General features: G+C 42.3%; 2 protein-coding genes across 2 annotated transcripts; one reads left to right on the forward strand and one right to left on the reverse strand.

The window, feature by feature from the left end:
• Window positions 1-1,557: 1,557 nt before the first annotated feature.
• On the forward strand, window positions 1,558-10,105 carry adpgk2 (ADP-dependent glucokinase 2). Its single transcript, XM_070829281.1, has 7 exons — window positions 1,558-1,776; window positions 3,469-3,628; window positions 4,572-4,762; window positions 4,933-5,029; window positions 5,226-5,362; window positions 6,455-6,591; window positions 7,116-10,105. Exons 1-7 carry the CDS (start codon window positions 1,581-1,583, stop codon window positions 7,671-7,673), a joined length of 1,476 nt encoding a protein of 491 aa, XP_070685382.1. The 5' UTR covers window positions 1,558-1,580; the 3' UTR covers window positions 7,674-10,105.
• A 1,215-nt stretch (window positions 10,106-11,320) lies between these two features.
• efcab2 (EF-hand calcium binding domain 2) lies at window positions 11,321-14,440 on the reverse strand. Its single transcript, XM_070832337.1, has 7 exons — window positions 14,416-14,440; window positions 14,125-14,209; window positions 12,951-13,023; window positions 12,606-12,682; window positions 12,218-12,260; window positions 11,601-11,667; window positions 11,321-11,504 (listed from the first exon to the last, which is right to left on the reverse strand). The coding sequence occupies exons 1-7, from the start codon at window positions 14,438-14,440 to the stop codon at window positions 11,386-11,388; spliced, it is 489 nt and encodes a 162-aa protein (XP_070688438.1). The 3' UTR covers window positions 11,321-11,385.
• Window positions 14,441-15,043: the final 603 nt, after the last annotated feature.

Below are 15,043 nucleotides of genomic sequence, written 5' to 3' on the forward strand. Positions count from 1 at the left end.
GTGTTCTTGAATATGAATACTCCAAGCATCAACACTTCCGGCTTGTCAGCAAAAACAAAACAAACGCTTACTCATCATGGTAAGGAAAAGTCTCCAACCTAGTCAGCGGTGCTTCGCTTTACACAAAGCAAAAGGCTCAGTTTACCGAGGCTGAAGTGTTTGGTCTTGAATCAATGGCCTTAATCCAGAGTTCTGCTCAGTACCCGTCGAGTTAACCGGGACACTCCCAAACACAAAACAAACCCACAACGCAACAAGTTTTCAATGTAGAGGAAACTCTAAAGCACAATAAGAGCCTGGGAGAAATAGAAAAAAATAGCCAAGCTCCTTGGTCTCCTGCAGAGATGGACAAGATTGTCCAGCAATGGCGTGCCATCCATCTTAGTAAGTGGAATGAAACAAAAAAACACAGTGGGCTTCTGGAGTGAGATTTGGAAGTTCAGGGATGTAGCTGATATCAACCAGTTTCAGGAACTTCCCATGGCTGCTGTGTCTGTGTTGTCCTTGCCACACTCGAATGCTGAACTCGAGAGATTATTCAGCCAGATGAGTGTGGTAAAAAGCAAACTTAGAAATCAAATGTTGTTGCAGACCCTTCATGCTGTATGTCTGATATGGTCTGAAGTTGTCTGCTGAGGCTTGCTATGAGCACAAGCTGCCTGATGATGTTTTGCAGCTTTTTGGCACATCAGCTGCTTCCTCATTTAAGTCCGCTCCCTCAGTTGATGAACCTGCCATAGAAAGCCTTGACCAAAATGAGATGACCTGCTCTTTCTGTGAGCCAGCACAGCGTGTGTGTGTGTGTGTGTGTGTGTGTGTGTGGAGGGGGGTCTGAAAAAACTAAACAATGGACTTGAATTAGGGCCAGACTAGTTGCCATCATTTTCTCACATTGCCATTGACAGTTTTTTCTATTGTCTCTTTATAATTATGGCAAAAAATGTTCATGTTTTACTGTGACTTGTTGTAGGCTCCTAAGTGGAGCATACGGTTAGAACTTAAACCATACTTAACAAAAACTAAACCAAAAAAACTAACTTAAAAAAAAAAAAACCTAAGTAACTCCGCCAAAGTGTCTCTTTTGGGTCACTTTGCTGGTCCCAAGCCCGGATAAAGGAGGAGGGTTAGACGTATAGCTAGCAATTCCACCCCACATAAGTCTTTTGATTAAATTTGATATTCTGACATTTAACAATACAGGACAAAATTGATTTATGTGATGTGGGTCTAGACAAAGCATTTAAGTCATGAAGTTATTTTGAGAAGTGATGGCCTATTTCAATGGCAAAAATTAAAAAAACAAACAAACCAAGAATCAACAGGAGAAAGTTAATTTGTAATTCTAAACATATTTACGGTGTTTTTTACTCACCTTTTGTCTCCCACGACGTTATTCCTCCCTCCTTCAGCGACCATTACAATTCCATGCAAATAAACGATTATGCAAATTAGCTGATGACGTAATCTGGCGACTTTTAGGACAGCCAATAGCTCCTTTCCTTACTGAGGAGTTGGCAACACGGAAGGTGCCTCCACAGTACTGGCAGTCTGAGACACCGTAGCTGGCTAACCAGCCAACGATGGAGGGGGGAGGCAGGGTTTCGTGGATGAAATATGGGCCCGTCGTGTCCCTGCTTGTGGTTGTTTTGGCCTTGTGGTTCCGGTCACCGCAGAATGACGGACTGGACGACCGGCTGGACACCGTCCTGTCGTCTCTGCTCCGGGCTGAGCGGAAAGTCGGCATGAACAACGTCGTTAGACCGAAAGTGGCTGTCGGTGAGTGGTGAGAGCTAGCAGGCGTTAGCTAACCTACCCTGGTCAGTTATCGATCAGGTCTGAAAGAAGGGCTTCTGTAATAACTGGGATTGAAGTTAGAAAACTGCTACAGAGACACTGACGTTACGCTTAGTTTAATGAGCTAATGGTTAACAGACAGTTAGAAAGTTTACTGTTAAATAACCCTTTGTGGCATAACGACCATGACCACAACTGGCTAATGTCGTGGCTTTAATCTAAAACTAACTTGTGCCAGTTATTAGAAATGATTAAATGTACAGGGAGAGTTAGCTACACTAATGGTTAGTGTGTCATGGTGGTTTTTCAGCTAATGCCGGACCGCACTAGAACAAGGAGGTCTGATCTAGGCTAATGTGTTGCAGCCAAACTCAATGCATAGGAGTGAGCATTACTGAGCAGACACCAGATCTCTGTCCAGATCAGCATTTTGTGTGAGCAGCAGGAACAGTTTGTTCTGAGCAGAGACCCAATACAGCAGGACACACACACCCACAACCCACAGACACTCAGGTCCTACTGTCAGGGCTGTGGGGCTCTTCAGTCCAGTCCCAGCCTGCCCTCCTGTGTTTGAACTGGGGAGGAGAAGTGCGTGGAAATGTGGGCTAGACAGTGCCAATATTAGTGCTGAGAATATGGATGATCTTCACCATAAAAACTAATGTCTACCTCATGTCATTAGTATTGATGGTAGCCTGGTTAAAACCAATACACACATTAGTTTCAGGCCCTGGTCAAAGGTGTCTTTACCGCCATAATCTCATCCCGAAATCTTTTGAACTTCGATACAAACACACAGCTGGTGATCACTTTATCTGTCCAACCTTTACCCAGGTTAACAACAGGCTTAACCACGCAGTCAGCCCGCCGCCACTCCTAATTAGACACAATAACACCACATGTCAGCCTAGTCTCATAATATTCACAGATGGTTTAATCTAATCCTTAATTATCGTTGTTCATTGATGATTCAGGTGGTGACTTGAAGTTAAATCGGTCTACACACTGACCAGTATGGCCCGCTGATTTTTCAACAAAACCACAATAATAGTGCCACTGGTGCTGACCTTATGGTAACAAATATACAGAGATATTTTTTCTTTTAACTACAAATTGTCTGGTAAAAAAAAGCAGATACAGTGAAAAGCAAGTGGAAACAATGCAGTTTGATGTCAGGCTATTGTCAGACTATGTAAAATATTCCAAACTGATTCAAATGTGAGATCGACAGCAAACTTGCTGTTTGGCTGACAGATTTTCTACACATGCAGGATATGTGGGCTGTGGCACAGCATGGTGGCCTTTGTTCAGACTTGTCAGAGAAAGTTTGTGAATGAAAGCTTTGCGCTGACTGCTTGATCCAGCAGCTGAGACTGTATTGACGTGTCAGTATTGTCATTTGAGCAGCCGCAGCGGCTGACAAAAGTCGCAGCAGCTGCACGATGCGTGGAAGTCTCTCCGTTGGGTTTACTAAAGCTGCACACTGGCATTATCTTTCTCTTTGCTCATACGGCTTTTATTTGACTGCCATATCTAGAAAAAAATGTGTTGTCCACAGCCTTCTCCTTTTCCCGCCACCCTTTTTCTTCCCCATCTCAGTCACACACTTGCTTCTGCACATGTTTTTTGTCACATGTATCTCTCATTGTCTCTGCCCCTCTCCCTCATCCACAGGTTTTGGCGGTTGTGTTGACCTGATAGTTGACGGGGTAGCATTGCTTAATAAGATTGGCCTCCCTCCCACAGACCAGCCCCTACATCATAACTACATAGAAAATGAAGTGCAGCTGGCTGAGAGCTTTGCCTACTTCTTTGCACCAGGAGCTGCTGCAGAGTAAGTTTTGTGTGTGCGAATAAGACAGCTAATAATAGTTGTGGTCTAGTTCAGGGAATTAATCCTAATGTCACTGTATGATAATCTAAATACATATGTGCTGGAACATCTTTTCTTACAAATAGTGCAAGAAGACTATGTTTTCTCCGTGCTGTGGCTGCTTCACTTTAAAGATAAGGCGTGTCAAAGTGCGTCTGTGTGACTGGATAAGGGGGGGGGGGGGGGGGTGTTAAGTGGATGGACAGTTTGTGAGGCTTTAGATCAGCCCCGAACAAATTTGAAACTATTTCTTTGTTGCACCCTTCAGGCTACTGTGCTCCTGACTCATTCTCTCTCCCTCACATGCTCTTCCACTTTGTTGCTGCTGATTAATTACGCTATGCTGTTGAACTCGTTTGCCCTGTCGTCTCATTTACTGGTGACTGCTCCTGTTGGCACTGTGGCGCCTGAGAGCGCTTGGTCATTGTCTGGAAGTAACACCTAAAGGCAACAGGCTTTTATCATGGACAGACAGGGCAAAGGGAATGTGTGAGAGAGAGAGAGCGTGAACAACAATAACAAGTTTTGTTAAAAATCTTAATCAGACACAGAGACCATGCCTGTTTCAGCTCAGCAGTTATGTCTCTTCCCTCTTTCTCGCCTGGTTTCTTGTGGAATACGGGAAAGTAATTACTTGATGAGACCATAATTCTGAAGCACTTGAGCCAAAAAATGAGATAAGTGATATGTGTAAAGAACAGAAGAAATGACTGGGTACATCTGCCAAGTGCTAAGCCTAAACCCATCCCTCTTGAAATTAGTTGGAGAGAGAGAAAGTGTGTGTGTGTGAGAGAGAGAGAGAGGTGTGTGTGTGTGTGTGTGTGGAGTTGGGAACAGATGATGTTGGTCCTTTCAGCTTCTTGTTGTTGAGCTGTAGGATTGTTTTTTCTTCTTTGTCTTGCAGGCGTTTCATGCTAAATGATACACTCTTCAGTGAGCTGGTTGAAGCGTCCCGTGACTTACCAGGAAACAGATGGTCAGTAGGTGGCAATGCTCCGGTAATGGCTGGTCGCATGGCAGTTGAAGGCTGTGATCTGTTGCTAGGTGGAAGCTTCAGCCCCGATTTTGCTGATGTTCTGTCCGAGCACATTACTGGTACACACACACACACACCTTCTTGTCATTTTTACTTCACAATAATTTTCTCGCATCCATGAGGTTCTCTCTACCTTTCCTTTTTAACAGCCATCTGTTCTTTTTATTATTTTATCCTCTTCCTCTGCCCTCTCTCCTTTTCATCTGTTCTCCCACCTGTGTCTTTCCAGTTGCAGGTAAAACGGTAGAAGAGCCAGACATTCATCTGATCCTGGAGTATCCATCTGGTGAGAGGTGGGGGAGCTATACCTCACGTAGAGCCAACAGGTACATGTTAGTTGATCATAAAAGGTGAACTGTGTACCAGTGTAGTTAAGCCAGGGACACAGTTATGCACAGTAGACTGGATCTGATGAATTTTGTGAGTAATAAAGCTAAAGTGTTCTGTGTGGGTACGTACTGTACATATGTGTACATTTAAGGCTCTGCAGTGTGTGAGGCGGACTGTTTTTATGTTTTGTAGATATATCATCCACAGTGATGACCACAACCCCTACTTAGCCTCCATGGAAGAGTTTGCTGAGAAACTCAAAGACTTTGAACCAGATCTGCTGGTGGTGGGTGGGCTGCAGATGATGGATAACTTCCCCTTCCAGTCAGGTACGAGGAAACTGGTGACAACATTTTATTTGTTTCATTTGGAGCATCCAGCTGTAGTGTCCGCCACTTTGTGTGGCCCGATTGATATGGGATAGTGGTGAACATTTGTTGTTATCATTAGCTTTTCACTGAACCCTGTGTGAGTCTGCAGAAATAAAAGGTGAATTTAGGTAAGCTAACCTTCTGATCCAGTTATACAAACTATCTAATTATTAGTGATCATTTCACTTTGCCTTCAAAGGAACTAGAGCTGCATCAACACTGATACTGTTTTTAGAGAATATAATGAATATTTCACAAACTAGTTAGTAACTTAAGTGAAGACACTGACTGACAGTTCGGACCATCGTCTGCTCAGCCATGAGTCGGAGCACACTACTGGACAAACTATGTAGGAACACCATTTCTAAATCACTTAATGAGTTGTTTTCTGCATTGTATGCTCTGTCAAAAAGCTGTCATATCGGTACATATTGGAAAACATATACTGATACCTACTGTATATATCTGTGATAGGCCCAAGTCTGGTCTATATCAGTCGAAAGGCCTGGGCCCTAAAAGGAACCTAATGAAACTGTGAGTTTCATGCAGATACAGAAAAGAGTGCTTGAAACGTGAGGTGAAAGTGTGCTATGATAATCTTGTTATGTTGACGTTCGACTACTGTCGCCACAGTCAAGTCTGTCATAGAGGTTGTGTTGAATTTGGTTGAACTTTGCATACATTTAAAATATTTGTGGTGGTTGTTGAAGACAACAGAAGATGAAAGCAGGAGAGAAAAACGGTAGAGAGTCAGTATCACACTGGCAGACAGGTCATAATGAAGAACCCACCACACAGCACCAGACTGTTTGTACAGCACTTCAGCTGTGTCTTATTTCTCTTTCTCCATCCCCTATTCTTCCTCCTCATCTCTGCTCTCACCCTTCCCTTCCATTCTTTACCTTTCATTTCTCCACCTTTCCTGGTCTCCACCCCTTTCCCCTACTTTGTCTCATCTGTCCTCTCCGTTTCCTTCACTTCCTATTGTCTGGCTACCTTTTCTCTGAATCTCCTCTCTTCCTCTCCCGTCTATTCCTTTCATCAATGCAGGCGAGCGGGACGCTCTCCTCTCCCGCCTTTCCGAGCTCCTGTCCTCGTCATCTCCACAGATTGGGGTCCATTTTGAGATGGCCAGTTTTGTAGAGGAGAGTATAATGCAAGACCTTCTTCACTATGTCATCCCCAATGTACGTATGCCTGAACAATTTGATTAATCAGCACATTCATTCACACACACATGTTTCTATGAACGATTACACAAACACAAGGAGTGTGAAACATGGCAACCGCAGGACGACTGAGTGAGGTAGTGTCGCTAAGAGATACAAGATGTCTGAGAAATAATACCAGGTCATTTGAAACTGGATTTGCTTAGTCAGATTGGATGAATCAGTCTGTGATTTAACAGAAACTGTATTTGCCCTCCTATATTTACCATGTTGATTATCTTAGTCTGTTTAATGTCTTGCTGTTTTAGAAAATTGACACATTTTTCTCAGATGTAGTAAACAAAATTAAGAAAACGTAACGTAATTTAGTAGTAAATGTTATCATTCTGGCCCATTTCATCTACAGTCATTACTACTAAAAATGTATTGTAAACCTGATCTGCTAATATGCTGCCATAGAACTCCATGTTTACTCCAAGAAGCAGAGTTGAGCTAAAGGCAGGTCCTGAGTTTAATCTCTCATCCTGATCCTGTTTCTCCAGTCGGACTCTTTAGGGATGAACGAACAGGAGCTTCCTAACCTGCTGAGTCTACTTAAAGGCTCCAACATCACAGTGTTGTCTGACCCAAACCCTCGTGTAGCAACTGTCCTCGACCAGATGAGGGAGGTCTATCGCATTTTGAACCAGCGCTACAAGGATGCCAGCGCAGAGAGTGACGCAAGCAGCGCTAAACTTAAGCCGCTGACTCGCCTCCATGTCCACACGCTGGCCTTTCAGGCCATGATCGTGACACATGGCTCCCAGTGGAAGAACACCATGTCAGCCACCGCCAAGGCCTCTCTCACAGCTAACCGCCATGTCTGTGGCTCTAATGACATTGACCCCAGCAAGGCGAGGCTCATCATGGATGATTCATTCTCCGTTAGCCGGCGGGAGGGCAGCCAGCGTATCCCTCTGCAGGAGTCCAGGCCTGTCAGCTGCTGGGATGAAGACGACTACGAGATCTGTGTAGCTCCGGTGCTGGTGTGCACCGAGGTTTACCAAACTGCAGGTGGAGGAGACAATATCTCAGCTGCTGGGCTGGTGCTGCAGATCTAGAGAAGGACATTATACGATTTGTCTGTGCGTAGTGCAAACAATGTGACTTGAAATGTAATCTAATTGTGATGCAAAGTAGCTGTTGTTGCAAACACAGGTACTGATTGTGAAATTTGTGAATCAGGCTATTGCTGTCACCATAGCAGCTCATGGCCCCGGTGGACCACAAGGAAAACTGATCTCTGATTATTGTTAGGAGTCAGATGATGGACTACAGTACTTATTAATCAGGTTAGACGACCATATGGGCTGGAGGGCATCCTCACTGATTCCATCCCTCTTGCATTAACATAGTGTACATGTAATACATATTTTCAGTGCATCCAGGTCTTTTCATTTTCAGAACCAAATCTTACAAGGAAACACTGCCCTGCTCTGTCCTGCTCTGAAGTCACTGTAGCCCATCATCTGACTCGGGGGCCTCTACTTTCCCTTTTGGTCAGGATGAGATAAAGAGGGATGGGGTTTGGATGAGGTCCTAAAGACACCAGGTTTATAGACACAGGGTTTGTAAGCAAAGCTGCACATTTTCTGCTGTTGGATCATTTCTCCTCATCATTTTAACCTGTGGCTCCACTATGCAACAAACTTGTTCTCAGAGTTGTGTAATTACTGAAACAGGCGAATCTTTAAATCTACAGTTTGAACCAGCAAACAGAGATTGAAGCTGCCCTGCCTCGCAGCAAATCTAATTTGAGGCGAACCGATGTCAGGCTGAAAAGTCACACCCGAGCCCCCTTTTTGATGAGAGGGCTCTTTCCTGCCTCTCCCCTCTCCTATCTCATTCTCTAGGGCTAAGACAGATTAAAAGTGGAAAGCAAGTGGGGCGATCTCCTCTTCCTCCTAGTATATGTGAAAAAAGGTGTGTGTGGTTTGTTTTTAAGATTGTCGTGTGTGTCAGTCACAGTGCAATAATGCAAAAACAATGTTAAAAGACCACTGGTGGTAGCCGGATGTGATGTTCAGAGTTTCCTCTCTACCTCTGTGCTCGTTTTGTTTCTCCTGATCTTTTTCCCCCCTCAACTCTTTTCTGTGCAACTTTGTCAAATCTTTTTTATCATCTGTCATATTTCTTTCTTGTTCCCCTCTTGTCGTGTCATGTATTGCCCTTAAAGGACCAAATAACCAGTGTGGACTGCTGCTGATAACATTGCTGCAAAGGAGAAGCTACTAGCAGCCAGTTGTCACATTCTGTCCCATCACATGGCTGCATGGAGGGGGTTAGCCACAAGAAATTGTAATGGAAGAAAAATTGTAAGCTTAACTTGAAGCCGTGGTTACTCAACATGAATCCCTCTAATCCGAGGAGTTGTGGACCACACAGAAAATGTAATATTTTAGTCTTCATCTTATCTGTAGTAGGAGTAGAAGCTAGATATCTTTCACTTTTACACTCACACGTATGTCCAACTTCCACTACTTTCTGAGTGTCTTTAACTGACATTATTGAGAAAATAGGGCCCTGCCTCTAAATGCCAGCTCCCATGTGAGGGGTTGAAATCACTTTTATTTGTGAATGGAGTTAACTGACTGGACTTAAATGGGAGTGATGTCAGCTTTATGTTTTTTGTTCTCACTTTATGTACAAATCAAACATTCCAGCACAAACCCAATTTGAGTTATTTTCTCCATTCACAGTCAAGTATGTTTTTGTTTTGCATGCAAGTAAGAGTCTTTCTTTTCTTGCTTCCACAGTTTTATGTCTTCATTAGTTTCTTAAAACTTGCTTGTTAAAGCCACTTTTGACTGAGAAACCTGTTTATTCATGTTACAATGCAACAAATATGAGTTTAAGAAGAGCCTAAAGGTAAAGAAATCCCTTTAAATCGTTTGTGTGTGTGTGTCTAGACTGTACTGATTTGATGTTGTTTGATCATGCTGAAGGCAAATGAGCCTTATTCTGTTCTGACTTTTGGTGTTTAGTGAAAAGGGAATGTTTAATACAGACTTTTTCTATTACTGTAGGCCTATGGTTCCTTTAAAAAAAAAAAAAGAAAAAGAAAAGATTAAAGATTATTTTTCCAGCATTTCTGCTTTATTTTACAGTGACAGTAGAGAGGCAGGAAAGGCAGGGAGCAAGGGAGAGATGCAGCAAAGGGCTGCTGTCTTAAGGACCCAGCTGTAATAAGTGGAACGCCCTCTATCAGGTGAGCTACTGGGGCGTCCATGTGTTTTATATTCTGATGTCTTACATAGTGATTGGAAGACAGAAGTAACGGGTCATGTTTTTACTGTGAAATGAAACTGTTCAGAGCAGAACTTGAGCATGCTTTCATGTTTGGACAGATAACCGCGTGTGTTTGCCTCCATATCATAGACTTATTAAGCTCCAGATAAGTCGTGTCATCCATGTACCAAAGCTGTGTTTAACTGTTTCATGCATGTGTAACTATTCAATGCAGAATCACCTAAGATAAAAAGCAACGCTGATGAAGCCATCATTGCTCTGCTTGTTTTCTCATGCTTGGGCTCATTTATTGATGAGGTTCAGGCCCCTCATGCAGTTGTGACTACCATTAGGAGATCGTCAACATGGCTGCTTTGCCACAGCAACGTCATAATTCACCATGACGATGATTGCTTCCTTTCTTCCCACTCCCAACATTGAACATATTTCATTTTTAATCTCATTTGATGGTATTTCATATAGATAATGTTCCTAGGCTTCATCATGTTACTGATTCCTGCTTTTGTTGATCCATCAGCTGCACATCACCGTCTAAGCCTGTTTGATCAATGACCAGATTTCCTGCTGCTTCTGAAACACCACCAGGCTCAGATATTATCAGTGAACAAGGAATGTTCACAGTAGAGTTGTTACAGAGAATTTCTATTACAATTGTGTTTGTCAGACATGAGATTACTTTTAACTTTGAGATGTTAGTTTGGCAGGCTTGTACCCTGCAGCTTGAGGAGGACAGTAGGTATTTACAGAGAACAGTCCCAGACCACCCTAAAAATGTGACCAAGAGCCACTCGCACATGAGTCTGATCTGCTTGGTATTCTCCTATGCAGAATTAAAGATATTTTCCATGTAAAACGAGTCTGTAAAACCCCAAACTCCAGCACTGCTGCAGAGCTTGCACGGTGGCGGTGCTATTTTAGGACTAGCACCATGCCTCAGCCTCTATTCTGAGCTCAGGCTCTGGGGTTGGGACAGCAGCAAGCTCCCTTAAACTCAACTGTTCTTAAAATCACAAGCATGTTCCAGCACCTCAAGCTGGTAAGATTTTGTATTAAATTTAAAAAAAAAGTCAGAAATCAAAGCAGTCGATCCCTGCGCACAAGCAGTCTGATTTACTTATTAACCAAGTGCAAGATTAGTGCATGATGTGTTTTGCATTAGCGAGACAACCTGAGTAAAATCACACGTGTGTGCTGATCCTGACGTCTGACTTCATTTACATGTAGGAGGTGGACTGCATCACTCCACCTGATTTATTCTGTACTTTCCAGTTTAATGTGATTCTGAGCTCTGCCATGTCAAATGCATGGGAGCTTAAAACCACTGTGTGCTATACCAAAATAATGGACTTTTGAATTATATATATTATGCTGCTCCTGCATTGATCGATCAAGTTTGCCACTTTGGCCACAAAGTTTTTGATCTGAATTGAAAGTCAAATCTGGAAACATCAAGTCAAGATTGATCTATGTACATTTGTTTATTATATCAGAACTACAATCCCACACTAAACACACACACTGTGTCTACAAGTCAGGGTCAATGGTCAGCTGGCTGATGAGGTCTTTGTAATAGATGAGGTTCTTCTCATGGTCAGCGAGCGCTGTCAGCATCTCATCCATCTCCTCCTGAGTGAAGAGCTCACCTGGTTTAAACACAACCAGTATGAGATAATCTGCTTTTTGCCATAAAGGAGTCTTTCTTTACCTCCCAAAGTAAAAACTGAAAGCTTCAGCTTTACCTTCCTGCGTCATGTACTTTGTCAGCTCCTCAGGCTCAAGGTATCCTTTCTTTTCTTTATCCAGAACCTGGAAACAGTGAAAGATCTGTATTATCATCAGTAACTAACACTGTGATGTTACAACCATTCTGCTGACAGAACTCCTGCCAAATGTATTGTGTTACTGTGCACTAACTGGGGATGAAAAGGCAAAAGCAAGGCAAATTTACATGTATAGCACCTTTTAGACACAGGGCAATTCAAAGTGCATTACAGGGACATTGAACACAATAAAAACAAGACACAGAAACATTAAATTGCATGTAAAATAAATAGTTAAAGCTTAAGAGAAGAAGACAAAAGCATGTGTATAAATAGTTAAAATTAAAAAAGCTCTATTATTGGAAAGCCCCAGTAAACAATGATGTTTTAAGGCCTGATTTAAATGCGCTGACAGTTTTAGCAGAGCTCAGGTGTTCAGGAAGCTTGTTCCATAGGTGGGGAGCAGAGAAACTAAAAGGGAAAGGAAAGTTGGGGGAGTCTCCAGTTACCAGGTAAATCTGTGAGGGCCAGCTCACCTGTTTACTGCTTCTGAACTACAACACTGGAGAATAAGAGGAAACAGCAGCCGGTCTCACCTCAAAGGCCTGAAGCAGAAGGTCCTCAGGGATGGGAGAGAACCTAACACACACACACACACACACACACACACACACACACACACACACACACACACACGCACACACACGCACACACACATATTCAGTGCTCATTTAATTAAGAATATCTTTAGGTTTTCACTGGTCTTAATTGAAGCTGACATGTTCAGAGGTAGAGGTAGGTATCAGAGGTAGACAAATGGATTGTATACTTTCCAATACACATCTCTTCTGTGACGTACTGCAGTAACTACCTCATTATATTGACTGAATATAAAAGCAATCTGAAAACTCATACCAGCTCTTCAACCCCATTTTTATTTATTCACTTACATACAGAAAGCAACACAAGTGGTGACTGTCTTACTTGTGCTCCAGCAGCACTTTGGTCATGGCTGGGAGGAACTTGTCCAAATGGATATATCCTGCGTGGTCTTCTTCCACCTGGTGGAACAGGACATGGCTGCTGGATTTTCTAAATATCAAAACTGACTGATTTTAATGTCGCCCTAACTGGCATAAAAGGAGATGTCTTTGCATTGATGTCTTTCAGGCATATAGGTAATTCTTTATTTGTGCTACAGCAAATTAACAATAAATCTAAAAAAATTACATTGCAGTTAAAATGACAGGAAAGCCTCAGATGATTAGTTTTCCTGGTTGTTTTATTTATCCAAAATATGAGCAAAGTCAAACTAAAAACTGTTCTGACCTCAGCTGTAAAGTCATGCAGGTCTGCCTGAGTGGGGAAGCAACCTAAGGAATGGATGACGGTGCCCACCTCCCTGGAAAACAAACTTCATGTTAGACTAAACACAATTTGACTGCATGTAAAGACTGTGTCTGATGTGTCTGAGATGTGTTCAGGGGTGTTTTGGTCACCTGGCCAGCCGATATGGCATAGCTCCTCCACTCGTGTGTGTGGCACATGGAGGTGTTCCAGTTTACTTTAAAAAACACTAAAGGACCAGATGTGTGTTTTTCCCATCATTTACTCTGTATATACAGTGGTGTGAAAAAGTATTTGCCCCCTTGCATATTTCTTCTGTTTTTGCTTTATTGTCACACTTACATGTTTCAGATCATCAAACCAATTTTAATATCAGACAAAGATGACCTGAGTAAACACAAAAAGCAGTTTTTAAATGGTGATTTCATTTATTAAGGGAAAAAAGCTATCCAAACCAACCTGGCCCTATGTGAAAAAGTAATTGCCCCCTCCTTGTTAAATTATGAATTAACTGTGATTAACCACATTTTTGAAAGCTGAGTTCAATTTCACTTGCCACACCCAGGCCTGATTACTGCCAGAGCTGTAGAATCAAGAAATCACTTAAATAGACAACATGAAGTAGGCTGAAAGATCTCAAAATGCAACACATCATGCCCCGATCTAAAGCAATTCAAGAACAGACAAGAAACAAAGTTATTGACATCTATCAGTCAGGAAAGGGTTACAAAGCCATTTCTAAGGCTTTTCTAAGGTAAGTGTGACAAAAAAGCAAAAACAGAAGAAATCTGTAAGGGGGCAAATACTTTTTCACACCACTGTATATGTGTGTGTGTGTGTGTGTGTGTGTGTGTGTGTGTGTGTGTGTGTGTGTGTGTGTATTACTGTCTCAACACAGTCAGCTCTTTGATGTGAGACATTACAAGGTTCAAACCCAGCAGATACCATGGAGTAAATTCATTAACCATTTATATCTAGACTTGATAGGATCTGGGATTAATACTGAAGTTGATTAACATTTTGACAAAGGTCCTGTGGAAGATGTTTTGTCAAATGACCTCTAATATTGCTGAAATACTGTGGTGAGCCACAGGGTTCAGGGGAATGTGCTGTTTTTACAATGGTCACCACCTCACTCTGTACTGTTGGAGCTCACCGCACATCCACTGTGTTGTTAGACTCATAGTCAAATAATTCAAAAGCTGCTTTGATCCTCTTTTGGACATCCGACACGGTGGCCTCTGACGGACAGAAGAGAGGAAACCACGGACAGAGACAACAGTTAGCGAGATTTAGCGAGACTTAGCGAGAGTTAGCTTGTTATTGAAGAAATAACTCCAACAATAAAACTTTGATCAGATATCTTTCATCCGCCGAAGCATAACATGGAAGGGAGCTTTTTGAACATGACGGTTCAAACTAGTAGATAGATGTAACTCCCACTAACCTGCACTCTGGTTGTTCTCCGCCATGTTGGCCCACTTGTTGCTCTGTTGCCAAGCAACCCACTGGCTTTGTTAGCTGTTAGTTAGCTAAGCTAGCTGAGGATAGTAATGGACTTAAAATAACATAACTAAAGATACATATTTAATAAAGCTAGGTACATTTTTAACATGCTGCATTGTAGGACATTACCCGTCTTTGTATATATATCTTTGGGCAAAAGCTTGCTATCAATATTTTAGTTTAATAGACTTTAAGTCAACATAACTGTATTCACCCGATCAGTCATCCACAGCATCTTCAACTTTTATATTTTGATAGCGACATGTTACATTAAAAAGCTGTACACTGTAAACTGTACACCACTCTTTTGGGCTTTTGATGACTAATGTGTCTCTTGTTTTACTGTCTCAGTACCAAGAAATAACTCATGCAAACCATTCGTTTCTTTTTGTTCTCTTTGCTCTGACTATTTCTACCACTTACAGTGTAACAGTGTACAGTATTTGTGTTTGTGCCAAATCCGACAAATCTTTGAAACCAGAGACAGGATGGAAGGGACACGGACAAAGAAAGTTTACTTTCTCCAGCTGTACGAGCCGTGAAACAGTTCAAACTAAACAGATCAAAAA

This window comes from Pempheris klunzingeri, chromosome 1 (genome assembly GCF_042242105.1).
Source record: "Pempheris klunzingeri isolate RE-2024b chromosome 1, fPemKlu1.hap1, whole genome shotgun sequence".
NCBI classification, from domain to species: Eukaryota; Metazoa; Chordata; class Actinopteri; order Acropomatiformes; family Pempheridae; genus Pempheris; species Pempheris klunzingeri.

Coding starts and splice junctions, on each gene's coding strand:
- efcab2 (XM_070832337.1), bottom strand. CDS start 14,440: ATGGCGGAGAACAACCAGAGTGCAG. Junction 14,210..14,415: donor GGAGAACAACCAGAGTGCAG/GTTAGTGGGAGT, acceptor TCTGTCCGTCAG/AGGCCACCGTGTCGGATGTC. Junction 12,261..12,605: donor AAAGTGCTGCTGGAGCACAA/GTAAGACAGTCA, acceptor TGTGTGTGTTAG/GTTCTCTCCCATCCCTGAGG.
- adpgk2 (XM_070829281.1), top strand. CDS start 1,581: ATGGAGGGGGGAGGCAGGGTTTCGTGGATGAAATATGGGCCCGTCGTG. Junction 3,629..4,571: donor GCACCAGGAGCTGCTGCAGA/GTAAGTTTTGTG, acceptor TTTGTCTTGCAG/GCGTTTCATGCTAAATGATA. Junction 5,030..5,225: donor ACCTCACGTAGAGCCAACAG/GTACATGTTAGT, acceptor TATGTTTTGTAG/ATATATCATCCACAGTGATG.